The sequence below is a fragment of the Muntiacus reevesi genome, chromosome 20, assembly GCF_963930625.1.
Source record: "Muntiacus reevesi chromosome 20, mMunRee1.1, whole genome shotgun sequence".
In the NCBI taxonomy this organism is placed as follows: Eukaryota; Metazoa; Chordata; class Mammalia; order Artiodactyla; family Cervidae; genus Muntiacus; species Muntiacus reevesi.
Window position 1 is genome coordinate 33,522,857 of NC_089268.1, and position 25,727 is coordinate 33,548,583.

The 25,727-nt window shown below is 41.7% G+C and overlaps 1 protein-coding gene across 4 annotated transcripts in view; it reads left to right on the plus strand.

Annotated features, from left to right (window-relative positions):
* RIPOR2 (RHO family interacting cell polarization regulator 2) overlaps positions 1 to 25,727 on the plus strand; it is a 207,897-nt gene that overhangs the window by 88,291 nt on the left and 93,879 nt on the right. For 3 of the 4 annotated variants that reach the window (XM_065913072.1, XM_065913070.1, XM_065913076.1), the window contains exon 1: positions 11,537 to 11,626. The exons of the other annotated variant lie outside the window; for it this stretch is intronic. In XM_065913072.1, coding sequence (XP_065769144.1) covers positions 11,566 to 11,626 — 61 coding nt within the window. In that variant the 5' untranslated portion in view covers positions 11,537 to 11,565. Of the gene's footprint in view, positions 1 to 11,536; positions 11,627 to 25,727 lie in introns of those variants that run through there. 4 annotated transcript variants of the gene reach the window in all.

A 25,727-nucleotide genomic window follows, 5' to 3' on the forward strand; every position in this document is an offset into this window, starting at 1 on the left:
TTGTTTTTCTGTCCTCTGTATAATCAGGGGTCATGGAGACATATCTATTAAAGGGAAGCCACACTGGGAAGAGTTTTCAAACACATTTGGCCAAAATCAGAATACAGCAAGTCCCAAATTTCAGCTCCTTACTTTTGTTGCTATCCCGGGGGAGAAGAAATTCTGAGGCTAAAAAGAAATCAGTCAGGAGATGCTGAATGGGTCATAGCCCACAAATACAGTACATGCAAATGAATGGAGCTCCCGGACCCTCCCTCTGCAGATGCCCAGACACCATGCGCTCCAGATTGCATAGCTTTCCTGGGTCCTCGAGGCCTGCTCTACTCATGGCAGGACATGCACCAGCATCTTTAACTGTCTAGAAAACCCAAAGTACATTTCAGAAAACTGTATACCTTCGTATATCTAAAAGATGTTATTAGTTTTAAAAGTTACAAATGATGTCATTTATATGCTACTGCTAAGTCACTTCAGTCGTGTCCGACTCTGTGCGACCCCATCCCTGGGATTCTCCAGGCAAGAACACTGGAGTGGGTTGCCATTTCCTTCTCCAATGCATAAAAGTGAAAAGTGAAAGTGAAGTCGCTCAGTCATGTCTGACTCTTCGCGACCCCAGGGACTGCAGCCTACCAGGCTCCTCAGTCTATGGGATTTTCCAGGCAAGAGTACTGGAGCGGGGTGCCATTGCCTTCTCCGATTTATATACAGCCGTGTAATTTAGATGATCATTAATATACTAGACTTTTTATTTTTTTAACACCAAAAATGTTTTGTATTGGTATATAGCCGATTAGACTTTTTAAAAAGAATTTCTAGTTTAAGGTCATTAGTGTCTTAGCTCAGTATATAAGTTAGGCAGGTAGAATAAATCAATATTCTAGAAGGACTCTTTTTTAATTTTTATTTATTTATTTATGGCTGTGCTGGGTCTTTGTTGGTGCCCCAGGGCTTTTCTCTAGTTGCAGTGCACAGGCTTCTCAGGGCACTGGCTTCTCTTGTTGCGGAACACAGACTTTAGAGCGCGGGCTCAGTTGTTGTGTGCACGGGTTTAGTTAGTTGTTCTGGGTATATGGGATCCTTCCAGACCACAGATCAAACCCATGTCCCCTTCATTGACAGGTGTCTTATCAACTGCGCCACCACACTAGTCCCAGAAGTATACTTATCTCATGAAAATCTATCAGGAAACCGATGGCACATTTTATTAGAAATGTTAGATACATCCCAGAAGGTGCTGCTGTTCCTGCTGCTGCTGCTGCAGCTGCTAAGTCGCTTCAGTCGTGTCCAACTCTGTGCGACCCCATAGATGGCAGCCCACCAGGCTCCGCCATCCTTGGGATTCTCCAGGCAAGAACACTGGAGTGGGTTGCCGTTTCCTTCTCCAATGCAGGAAAGTGAAAAGTGAAAGTGAAGTCGCTCAGTCGTGTCCGACTCTTAGCGACCCCATGGACTGCAGCCTACCAGGCTCCTCCATCCATGGGATTTTCCAGGCAAGAGTACTGGAGTGGGGTGCCATTGCCTTCTCTGGCTGCTGTTGCTACCACACAACAAAGTTCTACTTCAGCCCAAGTTTGGGACAATTTCCCTTCTTAAAAATGTAATTATTTTTATATTTGAAGTTCTTTTCTGATCATTCTATCACATTTCTCTGTTAGAAAAACTATGTGCACACATATTTTCTTTTTTATTGAGGAACAATTGATATACAATGTGTTAATTTCAGGTATATAACATAGCTGACATTTATATACATTATGAGATGATCACCACAATAAATCTAGTTATCATCTGTCACCATTTTAAGTTATTATGATATTACTGAGTGTATTTCCTATTCTGTATATTACACCCCCATGACTTATTTATTTTTATAACTGGAAGTGTGTGCCTCTTAATCCCCTTCACCTATTTTGCCCATTCCCCCCACTCCAGCTGCCCACCTCTGGCAATCACTAGTTTGTTCCCTGTATCTATAAGTCTGTTTCTGTTTTATTTTGTTTGTTCATTTGTTTTGGTCTTTAGATTCCATATAAGTGAAATTTAGTTTTCATTTAAGTGAAATCATACAGTATTTGTCTTTCTCTGCTTGACTTGTTTCACTTAAATAATACACCCTCTAGGCTCATCCACGTTCTTGAAAATGGCAAGATTTCATTCTTTTTATGGGTGAGTAGTATTCCATTGTGTATGTAAACCATATGTTCTTTATCCATTTGTCCATTGATGGACATTAAAGTTGTTCCCATATCTCGACTATTATAAATAGCACAGCAATGAACATGTAGGTACATATATGTTTTTTGAGTTAGTGTTTTTGTTTTCCTCAGATAATCTCTATCTTCTTGTTGATATTTTCCATTGTGAGACTTTCTTCCCATGTTTAATTTCCTTTAGTTCTTTAAATGCATTTTGAATAGATGATTTAAAGTCTTTGTCCTAGTAAGTCTAATACCTAGTATTAGTAAGTTTCTGTTGATAGGTTTTGTTTTGTTTTACATGGATGGCTCATAATTTCTTATTTCTTTGCATGTCTCGATTTTTTATTGAAAACTGGACAATTTAATTAATATTATATGGGAACTCTGGCAATCAGATTCTCCCCCTTCCCTAGGGTTTTTTTTTTTTTTTTATGTATTTGGGTGCACCAGGTCTTAGTTGCAGTATGTGGGTTCTAGTTCCCTGACCAGGGCTTGGACCTGGGCTTTCTTCATTGGGAGAGCAGAGTCTTAGTCACCAGGGAAGTCCCCTAAGGGTTTTATTGTTGTTTAATGACTTTTCTGAACTAGTTCTGTAAAGTCTGTATTCTTTGTTATTTGTAGCCACTGAAATCTCTGCTTAGTTACTTAGCAGTCAGCTAATGTTGGACAGAGATTTTTTTAGATACTTGAAACCAGTTGAGTCTTAGCTTTTGCCAGGTGACTCTGTGTGTAAGCTGGGACATACTCTCAAACTCTCATCTAGGCACCTTATAACTTTGCCTTAACATTTCCTTCCTGCTTCTTCCGAGCCTCAAGATAAGACAGGGGTGACTGTTTATGGCCTTTGGGAGGTCTTTTCTGAGCATGTGCACAGTCTGGTCATGTATTGAGCCCTACATATATTTGGGCTTCTGGATTCCCAGGAATACATCAGAGCTTTTCAAGTCCCCTATAGCCATTTCTTTCCTCAGCTTTTTTTTTTTTTTTTCCTTAAGATTTTGGTTCACCTACTGTTTTCCCACAGTTCTTTCCACCACCCTGGGCTGCTTAATTATTACCCAGTTGTCTCTAATTGTTTTCAGCAAACAGACCCAGGAAAGAAGCTGTTCACTCGGGGCAACTCTGACTCACATTAATTAAAGACAGTCTTGTAAATGGGGTCTTCCAGGGACCCAACAGACAGATCAAATCATGACAATTTTCTGTGAAAGGGGCTTTAAAAAAGCTCGAAGCCCATTCCCTAACCACTCCAATGACTGCCAGTCTACTGGTTTTCACTGTATGGTAGGCTCCTGGTTTTCAAGGCTACATCAGAGCTGGGGAAGGCAAATCCATCCAGAATTTCATTCAGCCTGTCCTTCAGGCTTTCCCAGCACCTGTAGTAAGCAACCTTGAGTGTGGCTCCTACAGCTGAGTTCAATTCAGTTCAGTCACTCAGTCGTGTCTGACTTTTTGTGACCCCATGAATCTCAGCACGCCAAGTCTCCCTGTCCATCACCAACTCCCGGAGTTTACTCAAACTCATGCCCATCGAGTCGGTGATGCCATCCAGCCATCTCATCCTCTGTCGTCCCCTTCTCCTCCTGCCCCCAATCCCCCCAGCATCAGGGTCTTTTCCAGTGAGTCAACTCTTCGCATGAGGTGGCCAAAGTATTGGAGTTTCAGCTTCAGCATCAGTCCTTCCAATGAACACCCAGGACTGATCTCCTTTAGGATGGACAGTTGAGAGATACCCCTAAAACTGGGAAAGGTGAACAGGAAGACTTCGAAGCCTCTGGGAGGAATGTCATCCAACGAGGTGGGTATGCTCTCTTGCAACCTGAAAATAGGACTGTCATTAAAATCATGTTTCTTTAGTCCAGCTCCTTGTCCATGGCATCCTGCAGTTAGGCACATTTTATGCGCATTTTTACAAAATTACCCAAAGAGAAGATTATTTCTGGCTCTGTGGTTTCTTTCACCTTCTTTTTCTTTCTTGATTCCAAACTCTCCTCACAGTTTCAATTCCTCTCTCTTACTTTGTTCTCCTTTCTGTTTCTAAGACACCTAATTATTTCAGATTCCTCCCTGCTCTGAAGTTTTTGTACCTGAAAATTAGGTATTTAGAAATACCTTCTGGAGGAGTGGAGATTCTCCAGAAATGGGTACAGAGAGAAGATTATGAAGCTCATCCTGTATTGAAATGAAAGCCCACATTGGATGATGACATTTTCCCATCAGTGTGACTTCCTCCTTTAAGCACTTCACATATGGTCATTTTGTTCTAAAACAGCAAATCAGGCAGAAATGTTTAGTAAATAGCCAATCGTTATAACTTAAATTCTTATACTACAAAATAATATCTTATACCATGTTGATTTTCACATGTTCAGCACAACACACACATAATCATTTATGCACTTACTTGAATGTTTCCCACTGTGCCTAAAATATAGTAGGTGTTCATTATCAGTTTTTCAAATAGATAAATGGATGAATGAAATAATGAATGAAGGAGTGGATGAATGAAATAATGAATGAAGGAGTAAATGAATGAACACAGGAATGGGCAAGTAGAGTGTCTCAAAGCAAGGACAAGACCTTGATATTTGCATACCTAGTACAGCACAAGGTAGATAAGAACTGCTCAGAGTATAAAAGCTTTGCCAATGCTCCGAGTTCTGTTGTTAAACTGAGCCCAGGCTGTCACACATCAGACTTGATTAAAATAGTTGGCTCATAGGATTCACACTATGAAAGTAAGCTTCATCCTCACTTTCGTTCTCTTCCTCAAATCCAATTATCAGAGCTGTTTGCCTCATTCACTGAATTGCAAGGTCATTTGGTGGTTGTTCCAGACTCACTTCTCACTGTTTAGTCAAAGCCACCCTCTATAACCTAAACCTCAGTAAATTGACCAGCCCTGAACACCGAGTTTCCCGAGCCTCAGTCTTTTTTTCCAGGATGGACTTGAAGGGGATCAAAATATGTTGCTCCAAAATACGCCACATTGGCATGAGGATTATTTCTGCATATGTATGTGTTAAGTCGCTTCAGTCATGTCCGACTCTTTGTGACTTTATGGACTGTAGCCTGCCAGGCTCCTCTGTCCATGGGATTCTCCAGGCAAGAATACTGGACTGGGTTGCCGTGCCCTTCTCCAGGGCATCTTCCCAACTCAGAGATCAAACCCAGGTGTCCTGCATTGGAGGCCGATTCTCTATCATCTGAGCCACCAAGGAAGCCCCAACACCACCTGGGAAACCCTCAAAAAAAATATTTTTAGCTGAAGGCAATTCAGAAATAGCAGACACAGAAAGCAGAGCTTTCTCCCATTCTGCCTAAAAACAGGGCATAAATTTCCCTTTGTAAAGGTGTTCCCCTCTTCTATAGCAGGAAAAAGAAAATGACTCTTCATTAACTGGAGGTCACTTTTATCACCAGAGATGAGATGAGCCTGCATAGCATATCTTATTAAGCAGTCCACGGGTAAAGAATCTGCCTGCAATGCAGGAGACACAGGAGACGCCAGTTCGATCTCTGAGTAGGAAAGGTTCCCCTGGAGGGGGAAATAGCAACCCACCCTGGTGCTCTTGCCTGAGAAATCCTATAGACGGAGGAGCCTGGTGGGCTATAGTCCAAAGGGCTGTAAAGAGTTGGACACAGCTGAGCGACTATGCATGCACACACACATATCAACCATACGTTTCCTAGTCTCTTTCTCACAGTTCACCTCCCCTAGGAGCTCCAACCTCCTTGCCTTCCTTTGTCTGGTCTTCCTTCTTCTAGTTGCTTCTCCACAACTTATCACTCTTTGTTAAAATAGTATATAGCCCCCAAATCTAACCACTTCTTTGGGATTTTAAGTTTTTTCTTATGAATCCCCCAGGCATTATACAAATATTAATAAAATCTGTATGCCTCTTCTCCTGTTAATCTGTTTTTTGTCAGTTTAGCTATTATATATTTTTTCATTTTGCCATTTTTGTCATTTATATAAGTAGATTCATATTTATATTTTTATGAGGCTTTCTTAGTCAACATGATGTTTTTGAAATGGATTTGTATGGCTGCATGCATCTGTAGGCCATTCATTCATTTTCCTCCTTAGCCAACACCTTATGCATATACACCTTCTCTCTCTAAGGTAAGCATGAACTTTGGGAACAAGGAGCATGTTCTAACACAGTGCTCTCAAGGCATTCTCAGTGGCTTGTGTGGCTTGTTCTTTGAGATTGTTAGCTGTCTTTTTCAAATGTCTGAACTGGAGAAGGAAAGATTGAGGAGCCTGTCCAAAGGGCTATTGAGATTTTGTACTGAACATGGTGGCTCCTCACTTTCCATCCCCACTGAGGCCTCAACCAGAGGAATGGCCCTAAGCTGCCCTGTGAGAGATTTAAGTTGGATAATTACAACTGGGTATGTGTGGTGTGCCATGTGTTATGACAGTTTCTTTACATGAATTACCCTTTGTAATCCTCAAAACAAGCCAAATGAGGAAGTGTGTTAGCTTGCTAGGGCTGCCATGACAAAGCACCCCAAGCTGGGTGCCTTACATAACTGAAATTTATTGTTTCATAGTTTTGGAGGCTAGAAGTCTGAGATCAAGGTGTCATCAGGGCTGCTTCCTTCTGAGGGGGGTAGGGAGAGCCTGTTCCATAGCTCCTGGTGGTTTGCTGGCAGTCTCTGGCATTCCTTGACTTCTAGATCTCTGCCTTCACCTTCACATGGTCTCTCTCCCCCCTTTTTATAAGAACAGTTGGATTTTTAGGGGGGCCATCCAATTCAAGTATGACCTCATTTTCACCAGTTACATTTGCAATTATCCTATTTTCAAATAAGGTCACAATTCTGAGGTACTGGGGTTAAGAACTTTAACATATGGATATTGGTTGTGGGTGGGAGGGGAGGACACAGTTAAACCCATAACAAGGAGATATTATTTTCTCCATCTGAAGATGAGGAGATGGGCTTAGAGAGATTATGCTCAACTTGCTGAAGTAGAATGGCTGGGGAACCCCAGGGTTGCTATGGTAACCTGGTGGTTCTGAGGTGGGAGAAAATGAAGGTGATGCAGGTCCCCAAGAGCCACACAGATGCCTTGGTGACCCAGATCATTGTCAGTCACTCCATAAAGCTGTTTAGATGATAGGCAGTGGAATGAGCTTTAGAGTTAGTCCAGGCTGCCACTCGCTTAGCTATGTGCTCTTAGTAAAATGAGAAAATAGCATCCACCTTGTGAGGTTGTGCAGATTAAAGGACATAGGACAATGGGTGAGAAATGTAGTAATCATCAAAACAAACCTGTCCTCTCATCCCAGTCACAATAAATGGAGCCCTGGTTTACATGCAGATTTCCTACATTTGGGACCATTTTTTTGGATATAGTTAAGAAAAAACACACATGACATAAGTTTACCCTCTTAACAGTTTTTAAGTCCACATTTTAAGTCCACAATATGCACACCATTGTGCAACAGATCTCTAGAACTTTTTCATCTTGCATGACTGAAACTACATCCATTGAACAACTTCCCATTTTCCTCTCCCCCCAGCCCCTGGCACCTACCATTTTGCTTGCTGTTCTATGAATTTGACTCCTTTAGGTACATTGAATAAGGGGAACCATGGTACTTGTATTTTTGTGATTGACTTATTTCGTTTAGCAAAATGTCCTCAAGTTTCATCCATTTTATAGCCTATAACAGGATTTCCTTCTTTTTTAAGGGTGAATAATATTCCATTGTATGTATATGCCACATTTTTGTAATCCATTCATCCATTAATGGACCTTTAGATTACTTTCATATCATGGCTATTGTGAATAGTGCTGAAATGAACATGGCAACACAAGCATCAATTCAAGATCTTGCTTTCAGATTTGGAAGGGGGGTGGGGAGTGGTGTATGCCCAGGATTGGGCTTGCTGAATCATATGGTAATTCTATTTTTTAATTTTTTGAGGAACCCCCATACTGTATTCCATAGTGACTTCACCATCTTCCAATTCAAGCCTATTAATATAATTTAAGTAATTAATCACAATCCTTGACCAGAAAAGTCATTTGAATGGGAATTGGGGTGGGGGATGTGATGGAAGGGTTAGAAAGAAAGGGAGCAGAGGTGATCTAGAGAAAGACTTCAACTCCAGCTATCTGCCTCTCAGGGTATTTCTCAAAGTGGGAGGGGCACTATTGGCATTTAGGGCTGGACAGTCCTTCCTCTCAAGCCACTATCCCATGCATTGCAGAAAGGTTACCAAGACATTAAATATCAACCATACCCCTAGTCGTTGTGCATCCCAAAACACTGTTTCCAAACTTTCCCCAAGGATGGTCCCAGCCTTGGTTGAGCTCAGTTAGGGGTTCCTACAGGCCCCAGACTACATACTCTCTTTGAAAACCCTATGGCAGCCAGCATGGGGGGAAGCCCACTGCTGGTGCTCAAAGGATATGCAGCAATGAGAACTTTCTTTAGCAACTGTTTCGTGATGGGGATCCAAAATGGTACAGCCACTTTGGAAGACAATTGGCAGTTTCATACAAAACTTAATACACTTTTACCATAGTGCTCTGCTATGCTAAGTCGTGTCTGACTCTTTGCACCCCTACAGAGCCTGCCAGGCTCCTCAGTCCGTGGGATCCTCCAGGCAAGGGTACTGGAGTGGGTTGCCATTTCCTTCTCCAAGGGATCTTCCTGACCCGGGTATCAAACTCGAGTCTCTTATGTCTCCTGCATAGGCAGGCGGGTTCTTTACCACTAGCACCACTGGGAAGTCACTTTTACCATACAGTAAGTAATCCCACTCCTCTTTATGCACTCAAAGGAGTTGAAAACTTATGTCCACACAAAAACCTGCACATAGATATTTATATCGGCTTTGTTCATAATTGCCCAAACTTGGAAGCAACCAAGGTATCTTTCTGTAGGTGAATAGATAAATAAGCTGTGTTACATCAACAATGGAATATTATTCAGTCTTAAGAAAGGAGGGATTCCCTGGTAGCTCAGCTGGTAAAGAATCTGCCTGCAATGCAGGAGACTCCAATTCGATTCCTGAGTCAAGAAGATCCACTGGAGAAGGGATAGGCTACTCACTCTAATATTCTTGGACTTCCCTGGTGGCTCAGCTGATAAAGAATCCACCTGTAATGCTGGAGACCTGGGTTCAATCTCTGGGTTAGGAAAATCCCTTGGAGATACCTACTCTAGTATTCTGGCCTGGAGAATTCCATGGACTGTATAGTCCATAGGGTCGCAAAGAGTTGGACAAGACTGAGTGACTTTCACTTTCGCTTTCAAGAAGAAAGGAGCTATCAAGCCATGAAAAGACAAGGAGGAAACTTAATGCATACTACTATGACAAACATAGACAGCATATTAAAAAGCAGAGATATCACTTTGCCAACAAAGGTCCATATAGTCAAAGCTATGGTTTTTCCAGTAGTCCTGTACAGATGTGAGAGTTGGACCATAAAGAAGGCTGAGTGCCAAAGAATTGATGCTTTCGTATTGTGGTGCTGGAGAAGACTCTTGAGAGTCCCTTAGACAGCAAGGAGATCCAACCAGTCAATCCTAAAGGAAATCAATCCTGAATATTCATTGGAAGGACTGATGCTGAAGCTCCAATACTTTGGCCACCTGATGTGAAGAGCAGACTCATTGGAAAAGACCCTGATGCTGGGAAAGATTGAGGGCAAGATGAGAAGGGGGCGTCAGAGAATGAGATGGTTGGATGGCATCATCGACTCAATGGACATGAGTTTGAGCAGACTCAGGGACATAGTGTAGGACAGGCAAGCCTGTTGTGCTGCAGTTCACGGGGTCGCAAAGAGTCAGACACCACTTAGTGACTGAACAACAGCAACGAGGTGAAAGAAGCCAATTTGAAAAGTCTACATTTTGTATGATTCCAGCTGTGACATTCTGGAACAGGCAGAACTATGGAGACAGTAAAAAGATCAGTGGTTGCCAGGGGTTGTGGTAAGGAGGGATAAATAGGCAAAGCAAGAGGATTTTTAGGGCAGAAAAGCTACTTTGTGTGAGACTATAATGGTGGATACATATCATTATATATTTGTCCAAGCCCATAGTGTATACAACACCAAGAATAAACCTTGGGCTCTTGTAAAGCTTGGACTCTGGGTGATAATGATGTGTCAGTGTAGGTTCATCAGTTGTAACAAACATACCACTCTGGGAGGGAGGGGGAGATGGGGAGCGGTGGAGGTGGGGTGGGGTTTGATAATGAGGGGGGTTATGTATGGGGGAAGCAGGGGATTATGGGAAATTGTTATTACTTCCTCTCAATTTTGCTATGAACCTAAAACTGCTCTAGAAAACAGTCTGTTAATATATATATACATATTTTAAAAACCCTACTCAGTAAACAGAATTGCCAGAAATAAACACGTTGGGCCAATAACTCCCCACCATTGTCTCTATTTGCATTTTCCAAGCTTCTGACACCTGAGGGGAGAGGGCTGAGAAAGTTCTAGTGAAGATGCAGTTCGCTCAGATTTGTGTTTGAACAGCAGTATAGAATTTAGCACACTTTGGGTGTTTCCATATGGTGATGCCAACCACTGGTACTCACGTGACTCAGTGGTTACTCCTCTTTCTGGGAGGAACTGCCTTCTGAGTTACATTTTCTACTTTCTGCTTTAGTGGTAAGTCTGAATTATCAGACTGAGTCAGTATTATTAAATGGAAGTTTTTGGATCCAAACGGTTTACCTATTTATTGACCAAAGATGAACTGAGTCAAAAAGAGTCTACATGTGCATTAAATTTGGTGTAAGTTTTGGAAAGTTTCTCAGCCTCAAATGCAAAGGGTTTGTTGCAAAAAAGAAAAATGCGACTATTACTGAGTAAAAGAAAATCTGTGTGCCTCCAAACGCCTGCCTGGGTCTAACAGAGAGGCTTGCTGTCCTTCCAGATAAATTGTCACTGAAGCAAAACTGAAAGAAGAGAAATGTGAACCCCCTCTCTTTCAACACTACCCATTGTGTTCAAATTCACAAGTTGGAAAGTTAAAAGCCTACCTTCCTCTTTAAGAAAATATGAAAGTGTTTGCTAGAAAATAGAATTAATTGCCCTTGGACTTGAAGTGTTATCTGTGTTCAGCTTCAACCGGATCTACAACCCACTTCCAAAAAAAAAAGAGAGAGAAAATTCTTTCTTGTCAGTGGTGAAAATCACCCCACCTGGAATGCACTCTTCAAAAGGTTCTCGAAGCCTATTCATATGAATGAAGCTGCTTTCTCAAGGGCTGAGGCGGAAGCTGCCCTCTTGGGGCGCTTAGGCAACCTGGGGAAGGGAAACCGCCCTGGGGCCAGTGTGGCTGCCGGGGCTGCGTGCCGGCTGCACACGCGGACCGCTGTCTCCAAGATGCAGTACCTGGACCCCGAGGAGCTGCTGATGGACGAAGAGGATGATGTTTTTGGTGAAGGTAAACATATCTTTCTGGCAGGAGCCTTTCTGATCGACTTTGCTTAGCTCTGACACTGTTGGAAACTTTGAACCGACTTGGGTAAGGAACTGGAGGACTTTGACAGCATCCCGGATGGGATGACACCCCAGGAGTGCAGCGGAAAACTGGGGACAAGGGAATTCAATGGGTCTTCCAGATGCCTTTTTTTTTTTTTTTAAGTCATGGCAAAAGGTTCAGTTTAGGGTAGAAAATAGTACTGCTATTCCCCTCGTCCCTCTTCTGTGATCTCTTGTCTAACACCATCAAGGACGGAAGTCTGTCTCCCTGCTCAGCACACAGCAGGCGAGGCTGGACTCCTGGACCAGGGAACGTCCTCCACGGTGCCATGCTGCTTTGCCCTGCACTGCCCGCGGCCCCCTCTCCTCTCTCTGCCTTTGGATCTTTCCCTCTTTCACTCCTCCTGGCATCCTGGCACCCCAGCTCTCTCGGTTGCCTCTCCCTTTTCCTCTCCTAGGCTGGGAGGTAGCAGCCTCACTAGCTTCTGACATCCACTGCGCTGCCTGGGTTTCCCCAGGTAGACCTGTGTGGTGGAATTTGACATTAAAGGTTGCAAATTGAAATGGCTAACCTTGTAATCTACAGATTCCTTGTTCAAATGCTGCTTATGAGATTGGGCTTGCAGGCAAGAGCTTTTCAAGAATTTGGAACTGTCAAAATTGATGGTTATCTGGATTCAGGGACCTCATAAATTCATTTTTATTCACAAGAACCATATCTGGTATTACCCTATCAAGTAATTTTTTAAAGGAGCTCTGGTAAAAGTTTTTGCAGTTACCCAAGTTATTGAAGACAAATGAAAGAGTATAACATAGTAATCTAATCATCTAGGATGCAACCATTATTGATGTCTGTCTTTACATTACTTTGTTGTAGCATCAGAAATATTTAAAACCATAATTGGTTTGTTGTTGTTTTTTTTTTTAATCACAATTTAAGACAGCTTAAAGAATATCTCCCTGAGCTTTCTTGCTGTTTGCCACATTCTCGGACTGTTGCTTTACTTGGATGACAGGTAGAGCTGCTCTGACTTGAAGCTTGCTCTTAGGCTCCATTCCTCAGCTTTCACTTCTACTTACAGATGCTTTCTCTGTGTATACATACTTAGATATTCACTCCCTTCAGGAATTAGAACATGTTTACAACTAGGAAGATAAGCCTAAATGGGACAATTTGGTAGTTATCTACTCAACCTTCAAAACACCGGGCCACAATTTCTCCCTTGCCTCAGAGGGATTTTTCTTTTACCAATGGCTACAGTGCTAAAGAGCGCCACCTATAGACAGATGCAACCACCGCACTGTAAATTACTTTGGCCATCTGATGCAATGAACTGACTCATTTGAAAAGACCCTGATGCTGGGAAAGATTGAAAGCGGGAGGAGAAGCAGACAACAGAGGATGAAATGGTTGGATGTCATCACCAACTCAATGGACATGAGCTTACTCCTGGAGTAAGCTCTGGGAGTTGGTGATGGACAGGGAAGCCTGGCATGCTGCAGTCCCTGGAGTCTCAAAGTGTCGGATATGACTGAATGACTGAACTGAACTGATAGATTAAGTGACCCCTCTCTGAAGGGCTTCCCAGGTGACACAGTGGTAAAGAATCTGCCTACCAGTATAGGAGAGGCAAGAGACACAGGTTCGATCCCTGAGTTGGGAAGAGCCCCAGAGTAGGAAATGACAACCAATTCCAATATTCTTGCCTGAAAAATTTCATGAACAGAGGAGCCAGAAGGTTATAGTCCATGGAGTCACAAAGAGTCAGACACAACTGAGCATGTGAGCACTCTGAAAATTAAGACCTCAACAAAGCAGGAATTGAGGAGCCTATAAGATCTTTCTCCCAAGCAGTCATGATTATCAAGGTGATAATTTTAACCTCAACAGGCACAGTAAAGAGTCAAGTTGGGAGTCAGACAAGATTCCGATTCAAATTCTCATTTTGCTTCTTATTACCTATGTGAATTAAACAAGGTAATTGCTAAACTAAACCTCTGTTTTCTCAGTGGGGAAATAGAACAATAATACCTTTGGGTTGTGCAGATTACCTTCATAATAGATTCATAATATTTGTATGGTGCTTCATAGGTGATATACTTTATACTTTTTCAGACTGATTTTTCTCATTTAACTTAATCTATGCAGATTAGAGAGAGAATCCTTAAAATTCCAGTATCTAGTGTATTTTTATTCAGCTTTTGGAGTCATGGATCATATTTGCCTATTCATTGAGAGCTTGTCTGCATAGTTCCTTCATTTTAAGTAAGCTCCCTGCAGGATATTAGTTAAGAGCTTCGTCTCCAGGCTACACTGCCTGAGCTTTGCCACTTAATTTACTCTGTGATTTTAAGCTGGTTACTCCACCTCTCTGTGTCTCAAGTTTACTCACTGTAAAATGGACTACAAACTTCCTAGGGTGGTATATGGATTAAATATTATTAATATTTAAGAGGATGCTTAGAACAGTGCCTCAAACATGGTAAGCACTCAGTTAACACTAATTCCTACTCTGTATTCACAAAAAGGGGTTCCTAGAATAGGTCAGAAAGCGATGTATAAAAGGAATTCTGTACAGAATTTTTTCTTCATGTCTGGTTAATCTAGTGTCTGATTAGCCCTTCAGGTTCCTCTGTCCATGGAATTCCCCAGGCAAGAAGATTGGAGTGGGGTGCTGTTCCCTTCTCCAAGTATATTCAAAATAGGACTTATTACAGAAAAATTGGTTTATAAACCACTTTTCAGAGTTATGACTTCCCTGGTGGCTCAGACGGTAAAGCATCTGCCTACAATGCGGGAGACCCGGCTTCAATCCCTGGGTCGGGAAGATCTCCTGGAGAAGGCAATGGCACCCCACTCCAGTATTCTTGCCTGGGAAATCCCATGGACGGAGGAGCCTGGTAGGCTACAGTCCATGGGGTCTCAAAGAGTCGGACACGACAGCGACTTCACTTTCACTTTCTTTTCAGAGTTACCATAGAGTGGAAGCACCCCCGGACAAGTGGCTGGGAGCCTGGACTGTGGTCCTGTCCCTGCTGTTTTGCAGCTGTAGGCGCTTAGGCAAGTCACTTAACCTTGCTGAGCCTCATTTTTCACCGACAATAAGAGGGTTGATTACATATTCGCTCAGATCTCATTTGAAAAGCTCCAGCATTCTATTATGTCATCTTTTCTGCACAGTGGCATCTACCTAGAGGAATTCAAGCTGCCTGGAGGTTTCCTCCATGCTTTTAGCTCACTTAAACACGCCTAAGAAAGCAGAAAGCTTTTGATCCAATGAGTTTCCTCTAACGTAAAAGAAGGAGGAGGCCTAGGAGCTCGTTACTAAGGCAACTGTATTTCCTGGTAATGGATACACTTTTAAAGGACCCTTTCCTCCTAAAGAAACACAAATTTAGGATTTTGGTCCACTTGGTTGAAAGTATATATAATTCATTTAAATTTATGGACCACAGAAAGATCTGGAAAGAAAAAACATGAGTTGTGCTCACAATATGTTTTTAACTGCTTTTCTGAAATTCTGTTTGCTTCAGCTATTGTCTTCTGTGATTAAAGAAAATGTTAAAGTTCATGGAATTAAGAAGCATTGGTGTGTAACTTTGCTCTTGTTCTAGGAGAAAGTTGCATCTGATTAATGAGAGAGAGCAGCAGTCACCCACCTACCCACTAGAAACCTCAGTATTTGTTTCTCTCTCTCCTTCCCTCTTTCTCTTTCTCTGTTACACACACACACACACACACACACACACACACACTCACACACAGGTTGGCTTTCCAAACATCATCATGCTATCTAGAAAATGGTTCCTATCAGGTAGACTGTATTCTTTGCTGGGAGAATGATTGATTTGATTACCGTGCTATTGAAAAGCCAATAATTGGAATTAGAGAGCTCCTTTCTCATTATCGTTTCAAACATATCAAATTAAAGGGCTTTCATCTGTTTTGTTACTGTGCCTCTTGACAGGCAGTCTGGTGTATGTTAGTAGAAAGAACTGGATGGATAATAATAGTAATGATAACTGTAACAATTATGATGGTGATAATAATAATAGAAAAAACAAGTGTCGTGCACAGTGGAGGCCTTTGGCCAGCTTTCAAGAACAGGACAGGATTCATGTGTGCGAAGAAACATTTCCTCAGGTGGTGGTCTACCAGTAGCTCAGCAGCCAAAATTACTCTTGGGCAGAAGTCAAAGTTGCAGTTCTTCTTTCCTGAGAACCACAAGCTTTCCCTGCCTTTGTTTGCTCCTCTCTGTTGTCAAGTGCCGTGATGAGAATAATAAAACCACCACCAGTTCACAATCATCTGCGCAAAGTATTTCTCAGACTTATATATTTCCTGGACACTTACATGCCTGCTAGGGTCTTGCTTCTGGAAAGACCGCTGGAACCTGCAATGCGCTTGCCAGACCTTCAGATGTTCTGGTACAGTGAAGCACAGCATAGGATTACAGTATCTAGGGAGGTTGTTTCAAACTCCCCAAAGGAGAATGCTCCCAGATGGAGATAAACTGGCAGAAGGGAGTCCACTTGACTGATAGCTGCTTGTCGGTCTTAAATAGATCAAGAGATGCTTAGGAAAAAAAATGCTACACAGTTTTGAACCAAAGCTGTCTCCTTTCCCCAAGCCAATTAGCCAGCATTGTTTTGTTTTGTTTTCTTTTTCCCTTTCAAAAGTAACTTCAGCTCATAGAGAGCAAGAAAATTACAAAAAGTTTGTCAAAAAGAGAATTGTAAGTAGAATAGATGCCCACTTTGTCTTTCTTTGTAAATTGCTTATGAAGCCAAGGTAGATTTTTTTTTTAATAAGTTAACAGTTATGCAACCTGTTGTAATCTGGCATGTTTTGATATTGTTTACTGAATTACATTTTCCCTTTCCAAAATTGAAAGAAGAGAAGGAAGAAGGAAGGAAGGAATGAAGAATAGATTAAATTAAGTTTATGTACAAAACCAATAGATTCTGAAAGTTCAGGCTGGTTTAGTCAAACCATCTATGGTAAAAGTGTTGAGAAAGAGAACATAAAATGTATGTGCCTTGGCTAAACAGAGTTAGACTTTTTTTGTTTGATTATGCTACATTTCATAGTTACAATTGTAATTTGGCTATGTTAGTTCTTTTTCAAAAATATTCATATCTGGGGTTCTCAAATGAAACCCAAGTAAGGGATTGAAGAAGAGGCTGCCATAGTTTCCTGGGTTGAAAAAAGTTGATCACTCTTTGCTTTTGCAGTTTGCTAGATCACTTGGATCAATTTCTATTCTGGGACTCCTGGAGAAATGGCTTCGGTTGGAAGTCATTTTCCCTACTTTATTAGTCACAGAGGCAGGAGCAGACACAGACCTCCCCACAATAATTCATGCCTGTGTGACCTATGCCTTGGATTACTACAAAACATTCCCTTCCCAGAGATGTCTAGGAAGCTTGCTTTGGCTGGTGCCAAAGAGATGGTGTCATTTCAGGGGCACAAACTAAAATAGCACTTTGCACGAAAGCTATGCAGGCTTCTTAGCCACCAGTCCACCCCTTGATTTATGGCCCCTAGTGACCTCTGGGTGACCTACTTAGATCAGGCCAAAGCCAAAAAGGGGCCCAGTGTCACAAATAAAGTATTTAAAATGCTCATTTAATAATTTTATGAGCAGCCAGGAAAGTCTTTTCAGGAACTGTATGAGATAGCCTTGAGTATACCTCCTGTAGGACTTGAGTTGAAATACAAATATATTTTTGTTTGTGTGGGGAAAAACAGTTAAAAAAGAAAAAAGAAATGTTAGCTGTTATGACCAAAGCAGTGAAATAAATTGGGAGAATTGCCCTTGCTTCTTGATAAGAATTACTTCACTCCTGAAGTCAACATATTTTTTACAAAGAGATGTGATATATCCAGTTACCTATGCCTCACGTGTTTTCCTTTGCTTAGCAAGTATCAGCTTATTCCACTTCTCATTTATTTTTAGATGGCTCAATTTTGTCTATGAATTGTTTACCAAACAGTGATGACATTGAATGAAAATGTTTGCAATTCAGTTGGTTTTAGAAGAGATTTTAAAGGCTGAAAAGGTATTAGTTGAGTCAAGTTGAAATGAATATTTCAAGTACCTGAAGGACAGGGAAGAAGGAAAAATAATAGTGACTGGTCCTGGCAAGCAAAAATAGAAAGAAGAAAATGAAAATACCCTACTGCAGGGCCTGGTAGGGTATTGAACATGCATGTACTTCCTTGACAGAATGTTCCAGGCTGAATTGGAGTTGGAGGCTGGTTTCTGGGGAACTGAAATGTGGATGTGCCTGACTGACTAGAAGGATCATGATTCCGCAGCATGTGTACAATCCATAGTGAAGGGATTTGGCAAGAATCTGAAGTGTTCGATCCCTGTTGATAGACAAACCACTGAAAAACCACTTCACTTTGTGCTGTGTACACAAAGCCTATCTCATCATTTAGCAAGAATTTCCCTTCAAGAAAAACAGAACAATTTACTTGATCACTTTTAGATATTTTTAAGAGAAATATTTTTACATATATCCTGGGATAACAATCACAAAGCAGGTATAATGGCCAGTTTCACTCCAGAAGGCAAATTCATGATAATTTATACTATTGTCATTCTTTGACTGTGGACTTTCCATAGCTTACGCTTTTCATGCCTTAACTTGCTAAACAGAGGCTTCAGGCAGAAGACATTTAAGATCAATTATGGATACAAAGTAAAAATTTTAGGTGTTAAACTGTAAAAGTAAGGAAAATTTGAACTTTTGGCAGGGTGACTTGTCTGTTTTCCCAACTGTTGTTCATTTGCTAAATTGTATCTGACTCTTTGCAACCCCATGAACTGCAGCACACCAGGCTTCCCTGTCTATCACCAACTCCCAGAGCTTGCTCAAACTCATGTCCATTAAGTCGCTGATGCCATCCAACCATCTCATCCTCTGTCACCCCCTTCTCCTCATGCCCTCAATCTTTCCCAGCATGAGGGTCTTTTCCAACGAGTCGGCTCTTCGCATGAGGTAGCCAAAGTATTGGAGTTTCAGCTTCAGCATCAGTCCTTCCAATGAATATTCAGGATTGATTTCCCTTAGGATTAACTGGTTTGATCTCCTTATTGTCCAAGGTGCTCTCAAGAGTCCTCTCCAGCATCACAATTCAAAAGCATCAATTCTTTGGCACTCATCCTTCTTTACGGTCTCACATCTGTACAGGATTACTAGAAAAACCATTTGTTGTTGTTTAGTCACTCAGTTGTGTCCAACTCTTTGTGACCCCATGGACTACAGCACACCAAGCTTCCCTGTCCTTTACCATCTCCCAGAGCTTGCTCAAACTCATGTCCATTGAGTCAGTGAAGCCATCCAACCATCTAACTTTGACTATGTGGACCTTTGGCAGCAAAGTAATATGCTGTCTAGGTTTGTCATAGCTATTCTTCCAAGGAGCAAGAGTTTTTAAATTTTGTAGTTGCAGTCACCATCTGCAGTGATTTTGGAGCCCAAGAAAATAAAATCTGTCACTGTTTCCATTGTTTCCCCATCTATTTGCCATGAAGTGAATGGGATTGGATGCTATGATCCTAGTTTTCTGAATGTTAAGATTTAAGCCAGCTTTTTGGCTGTCCTCTTTCACTCTTATCAAGAGGCTTTTTATTTCCTCTTTTTTCTGTCATAAGAGTAGTGTCATCTGCCTATCTGAGGTTGTTGATATTTCCCCCAGCAATCTTGATTCCAGCTTGTGATTCATCCAGCCCTGAATTTCGCATGATGTACTCTGCATATAAGTTAAATAGACAGGGTAACAATATACAGCCTTGACATAGTCCTTTCCCAATTTTGAATCAGTTCCAACTGAGGGAGAGAGAAAACACTGAGTCAAGCTTTGTAAAGATTGTCATTAATAGATAACCTGGTAAACAGAGAAAAAGATCTTCTGCTGTATTAGGAGGCTTAACCCTGTGAAATAATTATTTCTAAATAAAATAAAGAGAAGAAAGAACAAGTTCCTGCTTTCTGAAAAGTGACAAAGTTGTGGTACCCTCTTTTCACTGCAGATCTTTGCTTCTTAGTCTTTGGATCATTGGTTAAAAGTTTAAATATTTACACTATACAACTCAAACATCAACAGGAGGACACCAGCTGGTCTCTTCTGCCTCCTGACATCATTCTAAACTGTCCATTCAGTGTAAGAAATAATGAGCTGAGAAACAGGAAGAAAATAATTTGACTTTCAGAGCACAGATTGAGTCAGCTGGCTGAGCAGTTGAAGATAACTTTTTTTCTCTCTAAATTAGCATTTGGGAAACTCTGAGAGGGAGTACATATGAAAGCATGTTCTATGGTGGGATTTTCTTTGCTATTTATAACAGCACAGTGAACTGATAGAATGGCATGTGAAGAAAAGTGTGTCAAAGAATCAAATACGCAGATACAATTTGTAGAAGGCACCTTTCACCACTTTGAGATAAATTATATGGACTGAAATATTATGAAAAACAACTTCTTTCCCTTCAACTTCTGGTTTACATGCCAAAGGTTATCAAGAAGAGACATTTCTCAGCCCTCTATTAATCTCTAGTAGCATCTCTAAAGACTAAAAAATAAATGATAATTTAGAGTCTTAATATAAAGCAAGATACAAAACTTTTTCAGAAAACATTGCTATTTTGAATAATCTGCACTCTACAATCTGAGTGAAAAACCATATGCTTGCTCAGCACACAGTTTCCACAGAAGGACAGACCCCTTTTCTGGACACAGGGCTGTACTGAGTACTTCACACACAAAAATTCTAGAGCAACCCATGTTTATAAATTCTTGATTTTTTTTTTTAACCACTCAGATTTCCAAACTGAGGGAAGGTAGCAGGGCTGAAAGAACCAAATATCTGTACTCAGAAGACCTAAGTCAACGTAATAGCAGTTTGACTTTAGGCAAGTTACCTAACCCCTCAGAGGTTTCACTTCCCTTCTTCCACTTGGAGATGATGATCATTAAAGTGATGATGATGATGGGGGATGGTGGTCACCTGCCCCTCAAATCACTTAATGGAGATAATGTCTGAGATCATGGGAAACCAGTAAGGGCTTACTGGTTAGTTACATTACTAACTTAATGTCAGTTAGTTTTTCATTGTGATTTTCTCAGCTGTCCCAGTCTCCCAAGTCTATACGATCTCCCTCTTCTACTCTTGGCCTATGATCAACAAAGACACAAGCTGACGAGAGCAGAGCTATGGAGACTGCTCACGACAAATGCTTCCCTGGGAATAGAGAGGTGCCTCTGGCTCATGAATTAACAAGCCTGACTGCTTGCTATCTGACCTCCACCATGTGACCAAGGCAGGGCTCAGAATAACTCCTTCACCAGAATAAGTACATGATTTTTTGGGGGGTGGTGACTAACCAATCTGGTCTCCCTCTAAAAATTCTTAGAGTTTTAAAATAAGCTATGGCAGTTTTCTTGTGGAAAGAGTCCCCTTTGCCTCAGTCAGGAATGCAGGAGGTGAAGAATCATATCTTCAACATTATCTTTACAATACACAGGCCCTTTCTCCAGGGTAAATATTTATCTGCAGTAAACATACCCCAGTTACTGCCTCCCCATCACCACTTTACAGAGTACTTTTCAAAGAGTAACTTGATAAAGGCTGGGCTTTCTATATTTGTTAAACCATTTCTAATTTAAAGATAATGCTTATTGAAACTTGCATTATGTATATGTTAAGAGCATTTTAGGATGGTAATTAAGATTCTAAACAAAGCCTCTACAACATTTCCTCTAGTGGTGTTTTGCTTTGTTTTTACTTCCATTGCTGTTTAAAGATATTTTTCAATGGTAAAACCTCCTGGAGAAAAGCATAGTCATCTGTTTGTGTATAAATTAAGTGCATGCTCAGTCGTGTCCGATTCTTTGCGACCCCATGGACTGTAGCCCACCAGGCTCCTTCTATCCATAGGATTTTCCAGGCAAGACTACTGGAGTGGCTTGCCATTTCCTCCTCCAGGGGAACTTCCTGACCCAGGAATTGAACTCATGTCTCCTGTGTCTCCTGTACTGGCGGATGAATCCTTTACCACTGAACCACCTCGGAAGCCCATGTGTTTACAGGAAGACAAACATTAGTTCAATGTTTAATATTAATAATTATACTTCATGGAATAGAAAATACATCAATAGGACTTACCCACTGTGAATTAATCACCAAATCTTTATTGAGTACCACTCAAAAAGAGTTAGGACAAGGGGACAGGACTGGTCAGGCTGCAAATGGCCCCAGGTGTAGGAAGGCAGACTGAAAAGTGGTCAACCCAGATCCTCCCCACTCCTGGAAAGACAACCGCTGCTGGCTCAGAAGCATTGTCTTCTGTCTGAGAAAAGGCAACATATCTTGTCATTTATGTTATGAACTACAGTGCAGAAGACAGGAAAAGCCCTGCTTGTCTTCCTAACATTAATGATACACCCAAAAGGCAGATGTTTATGCCTTTATAAGCTACTGGGAAACGTTGAAAACTGCACATAGCAAGTCAGTAGCTTATTACCCACCCTTTGACCTGAGCAGGGGTTGGCAAACCATGGCCTGCAGGCCAGACACAGCCCACTGCCTGTTTCTGCCCAGCCTGCAAGATGGCAGTGGTTTTTACAGACGAGCATTTGCAATCAATTTGATGATCAGGAACGTTGACCTTCAACTTCAGTTAAGCAAGATATTATCACAAAGAAAAAGAAGTCCGTTCTTCTCCTTAGTAGCCTGTGTATGTGTGTTAGTTACTCAGTCATGACTGACTCTTTGTGACCCCATGGACTGTAGCCCCCAGGCTCCTCTGTCCATGGAATTTTCCAGACAAGAATGTTGGAGTGGATTGCCATTCCCTTCTCCAGGGAATCATCCTGACCCAGGGATAGAACCTGGGTCTCTTGCATTGCAGGCAGATTCTTTACCATGTGAGCCACCAGGGAAGTCGCTTAGTGGACTGATATTACCATTAAAAAGTGCCCAATTATTATATTTTTAATTTTGCCCATATAAAATGTGAGATTTTGTTTCCTCTCTTGTTATATGTAAGTAAACAATTTCCTCATTTTTTTACCTCTTGGCTCCCAAAGCCTAAAAGATCTACTTTCTGACTCTTTACAGAAAAAGCCTGCTGACCTCTTGTTTAGGTCATCAGGTTCCATCATTTTGCCTCTTAAGGTCATTGAGAGTTTCTTAACCATCTCTCCCACCAGCTCTTCCCCTTTTCATGTCTGCTGAGAGAGTCCTATCATTTTTAAAACCCTTTTAAGAGGAGATTTGTTCCCTCTTAAATATTCTTTTTATGAGAACACATGTCCCTCAAATTACATTGCTCTGTAACATCAACTGGTAGGATGATGAAAAATTGATAGCTTAAGACAAAACCAAACACAGAACATGCTGGGTGGGAGAGGGTAGAGACAGGAGCATCCATCAGGTAAGGAGAGAGACAGAGGACTAAGGCCCTATTCTCCCAGCCCGTGGATAAGTTAGGCGAAAGAAGGTAACAGTCAGGAGGTGTCCAGGGCCCCTCCCACTTACACCGCTGCATCACCTCAAGGCACTCTCCTCTTCATCTGACTCTTTGGGTTCTTTGTCCCTGAGATCTGAAATCCTTGGACCTCCTTGTAAGAGATGATTGACGCACGAGCGTGACTCAATGCCATCTTCTTGGCTTTTCCACACTTGTCACCCCAAGTCTCCCAATTCATCAAGGAGTGATAGTGCCAGACCCTGGGGCATCATTCAAAGAAACCACAAATTGGAAATACAATCCCCTTTACATTAGGAGATTACACGGGATTAGCAGAACTTTGATCATCCTCAAAACAGTGCTGGTTCTTGCCCAATGCCCTCTTCTGTAAGACAGACCCGCCGGTGTCCACACAGCCCGCATGTTAATTCAAGGACAAGGAAGCCTTTTCAAAACAGGCATGAAGGAGAGGGTGAAAAACACCACCCCACACACCCTTGCACGTTTGGTAGGGCCACTTGGCTCCTAGTTGCTAAGCATTGAGAGGAGCTGGAATGTTCAGCACTATTAGACATCTCTGAGCAGTTCTAACTTGCTGGAGGGGAAAAGTACATTACTATTAAAAAGAGTTCGGGAGCAATTATGCACTGTCCATGAGACTGTAAAATGGTGCAGCCACTCTGGAAAGCAGGTGCAATTCCTCAAAAAATTACAGGAAGAGTTAATATATGATCTAGCAATTCCACCTCTGGCCTTGTACCCAAAAGAACTGAAAGCAAGGTCTTGAAGAGATAGTTGTACATCCATGTTCATAGCATTATCCACAGTAGTCGAAAGGTAGAACAACACCAGTGTCCATCAGCAGATAAATGGGTCAACAAAATATGGCATGTACATACAATGGAATATTATTCAGCCTTTAAAAGGAAGAGAATTCTAGCATGCTCTAATCTGGATGAACCTTGGGGACATTAAACTTAGTGAAATAAGCTGGTCACAAAAAGACAAATCACTGTATAATCATGAATATGAGGTGTCTAGAGTTGTCAAATTCATAGAGACAAAAAAATGGCATGGTGATTGGCAGGGGGTGGAAAATAATAAATAAAATTAAAATGGGGTGGCAGAGGAGGAAGTGGGAAGTTGTTGTTTAATGAGTATCGCTTCAACTTTATAAGATGAAAAGAGTCCTGGAGACTGGTTCCACAGCAATGTGAATGAACTTAACACTACTAAACTATACACTTAAAAATGATTAAGATGGTAAATCTTACATCACATGCATTATATTAACATATATATATATTTCCACATTTAAAAAAAATCAGGAATAGCTATACCAAGAAACAGGAAAGAACAGGCAGTTCCTGAAAGTCTGCAAAATGGTTGCTTTTTCTTGAGCTATGTAAACTTAACAGCAGGGAACTGAATTCTCATGTGAGATAGAAACGATTCCAGGGAGCTGATTCTGGGCGTATCTGACACAATCTTAAAAGGACTGTTTTCTCCATAACAGGATGTTTAAGAGTTAGATCTGGGAATTTTTCCTACCAATGTCTGCCTAGTTGGAAATCAGTTTTAGAATCTCTGAATAAATATTTTGAGGTTAGCGCTTACTGAAGCTCCTCTAAAAAAGAGTAGCATAATTAGCAGAGGCACCCCCGTCAGGAGCTTATGAACTATATAGGGATAGAAGATGGATTATTTTTTCATTCATTAAAGACTATCTGTTGATAGTCTACCATGGGCTAGATTCAGCTCTACTCAGCTCTGGGGATCAGCAGTGACCATGACAAAGCCCCAGCCCTGGTGATGTGCTGCTGGTGGTGGAGGGAGCCAGACAGTAAACAAACAAGTAAAAACACGATGTGTCAGATGGAGAGACGTGTTATGGAGTAAAAGTAAGTGCAGGATGAGAAGAATAGAGCATGATGGTCAGAGAAGGCTATTCTGGCAAATGCCCAGAGGCTTGAAGGGACTGCAAGGCTGACCTGGATATCAGAAGGAGAAGGTTCCAGCAAGAGTCAGAAGGCCAGTGTGGCTGCAGCACAACATGAGCAAGACTGAGAGCAGTAGAAGATTTGATCCAAGAGGTTCCTGGGGGCTGGGTTAGGGGGATGGATCCAGCTCTTGTATAGCCTTACAGGCCATTGTAAGCATTTGGGTTTTAGCTCTATGGGAGATGGGGAACCACTGGTGAAGGTTGAGCAGAGTGACATAATCCGATTTACCTCTCAAAAGCATTGTCTGACTTCTGTCTGGGAAATAAAAATGGCATAAAGGGCAAAAGCAGGGGAGCCAGTTAGGAGAAGATGGCAACAGTCCAGAAGAGAATTGGTGGAGCTTACCAGGTCTGATAGTGATTGAATTCTGGAGGCGGAAGGGGGTGGGGAGCTGGGGAAGGCACCGAGGATGACTCCAAGACTCTGATCCAGGCTTCTGGAAGGATGGGCTGCTCTTTATTGAGGTGAGGAAGGCTGCTGGAGAAGTAGGCTTGGGGTGGAGGCAGTATTGCCCTGATGGGGAAGCAGGAATCCACTTGGGGATAGTTGAACTATAAACAGTGGATGACTTCATGAA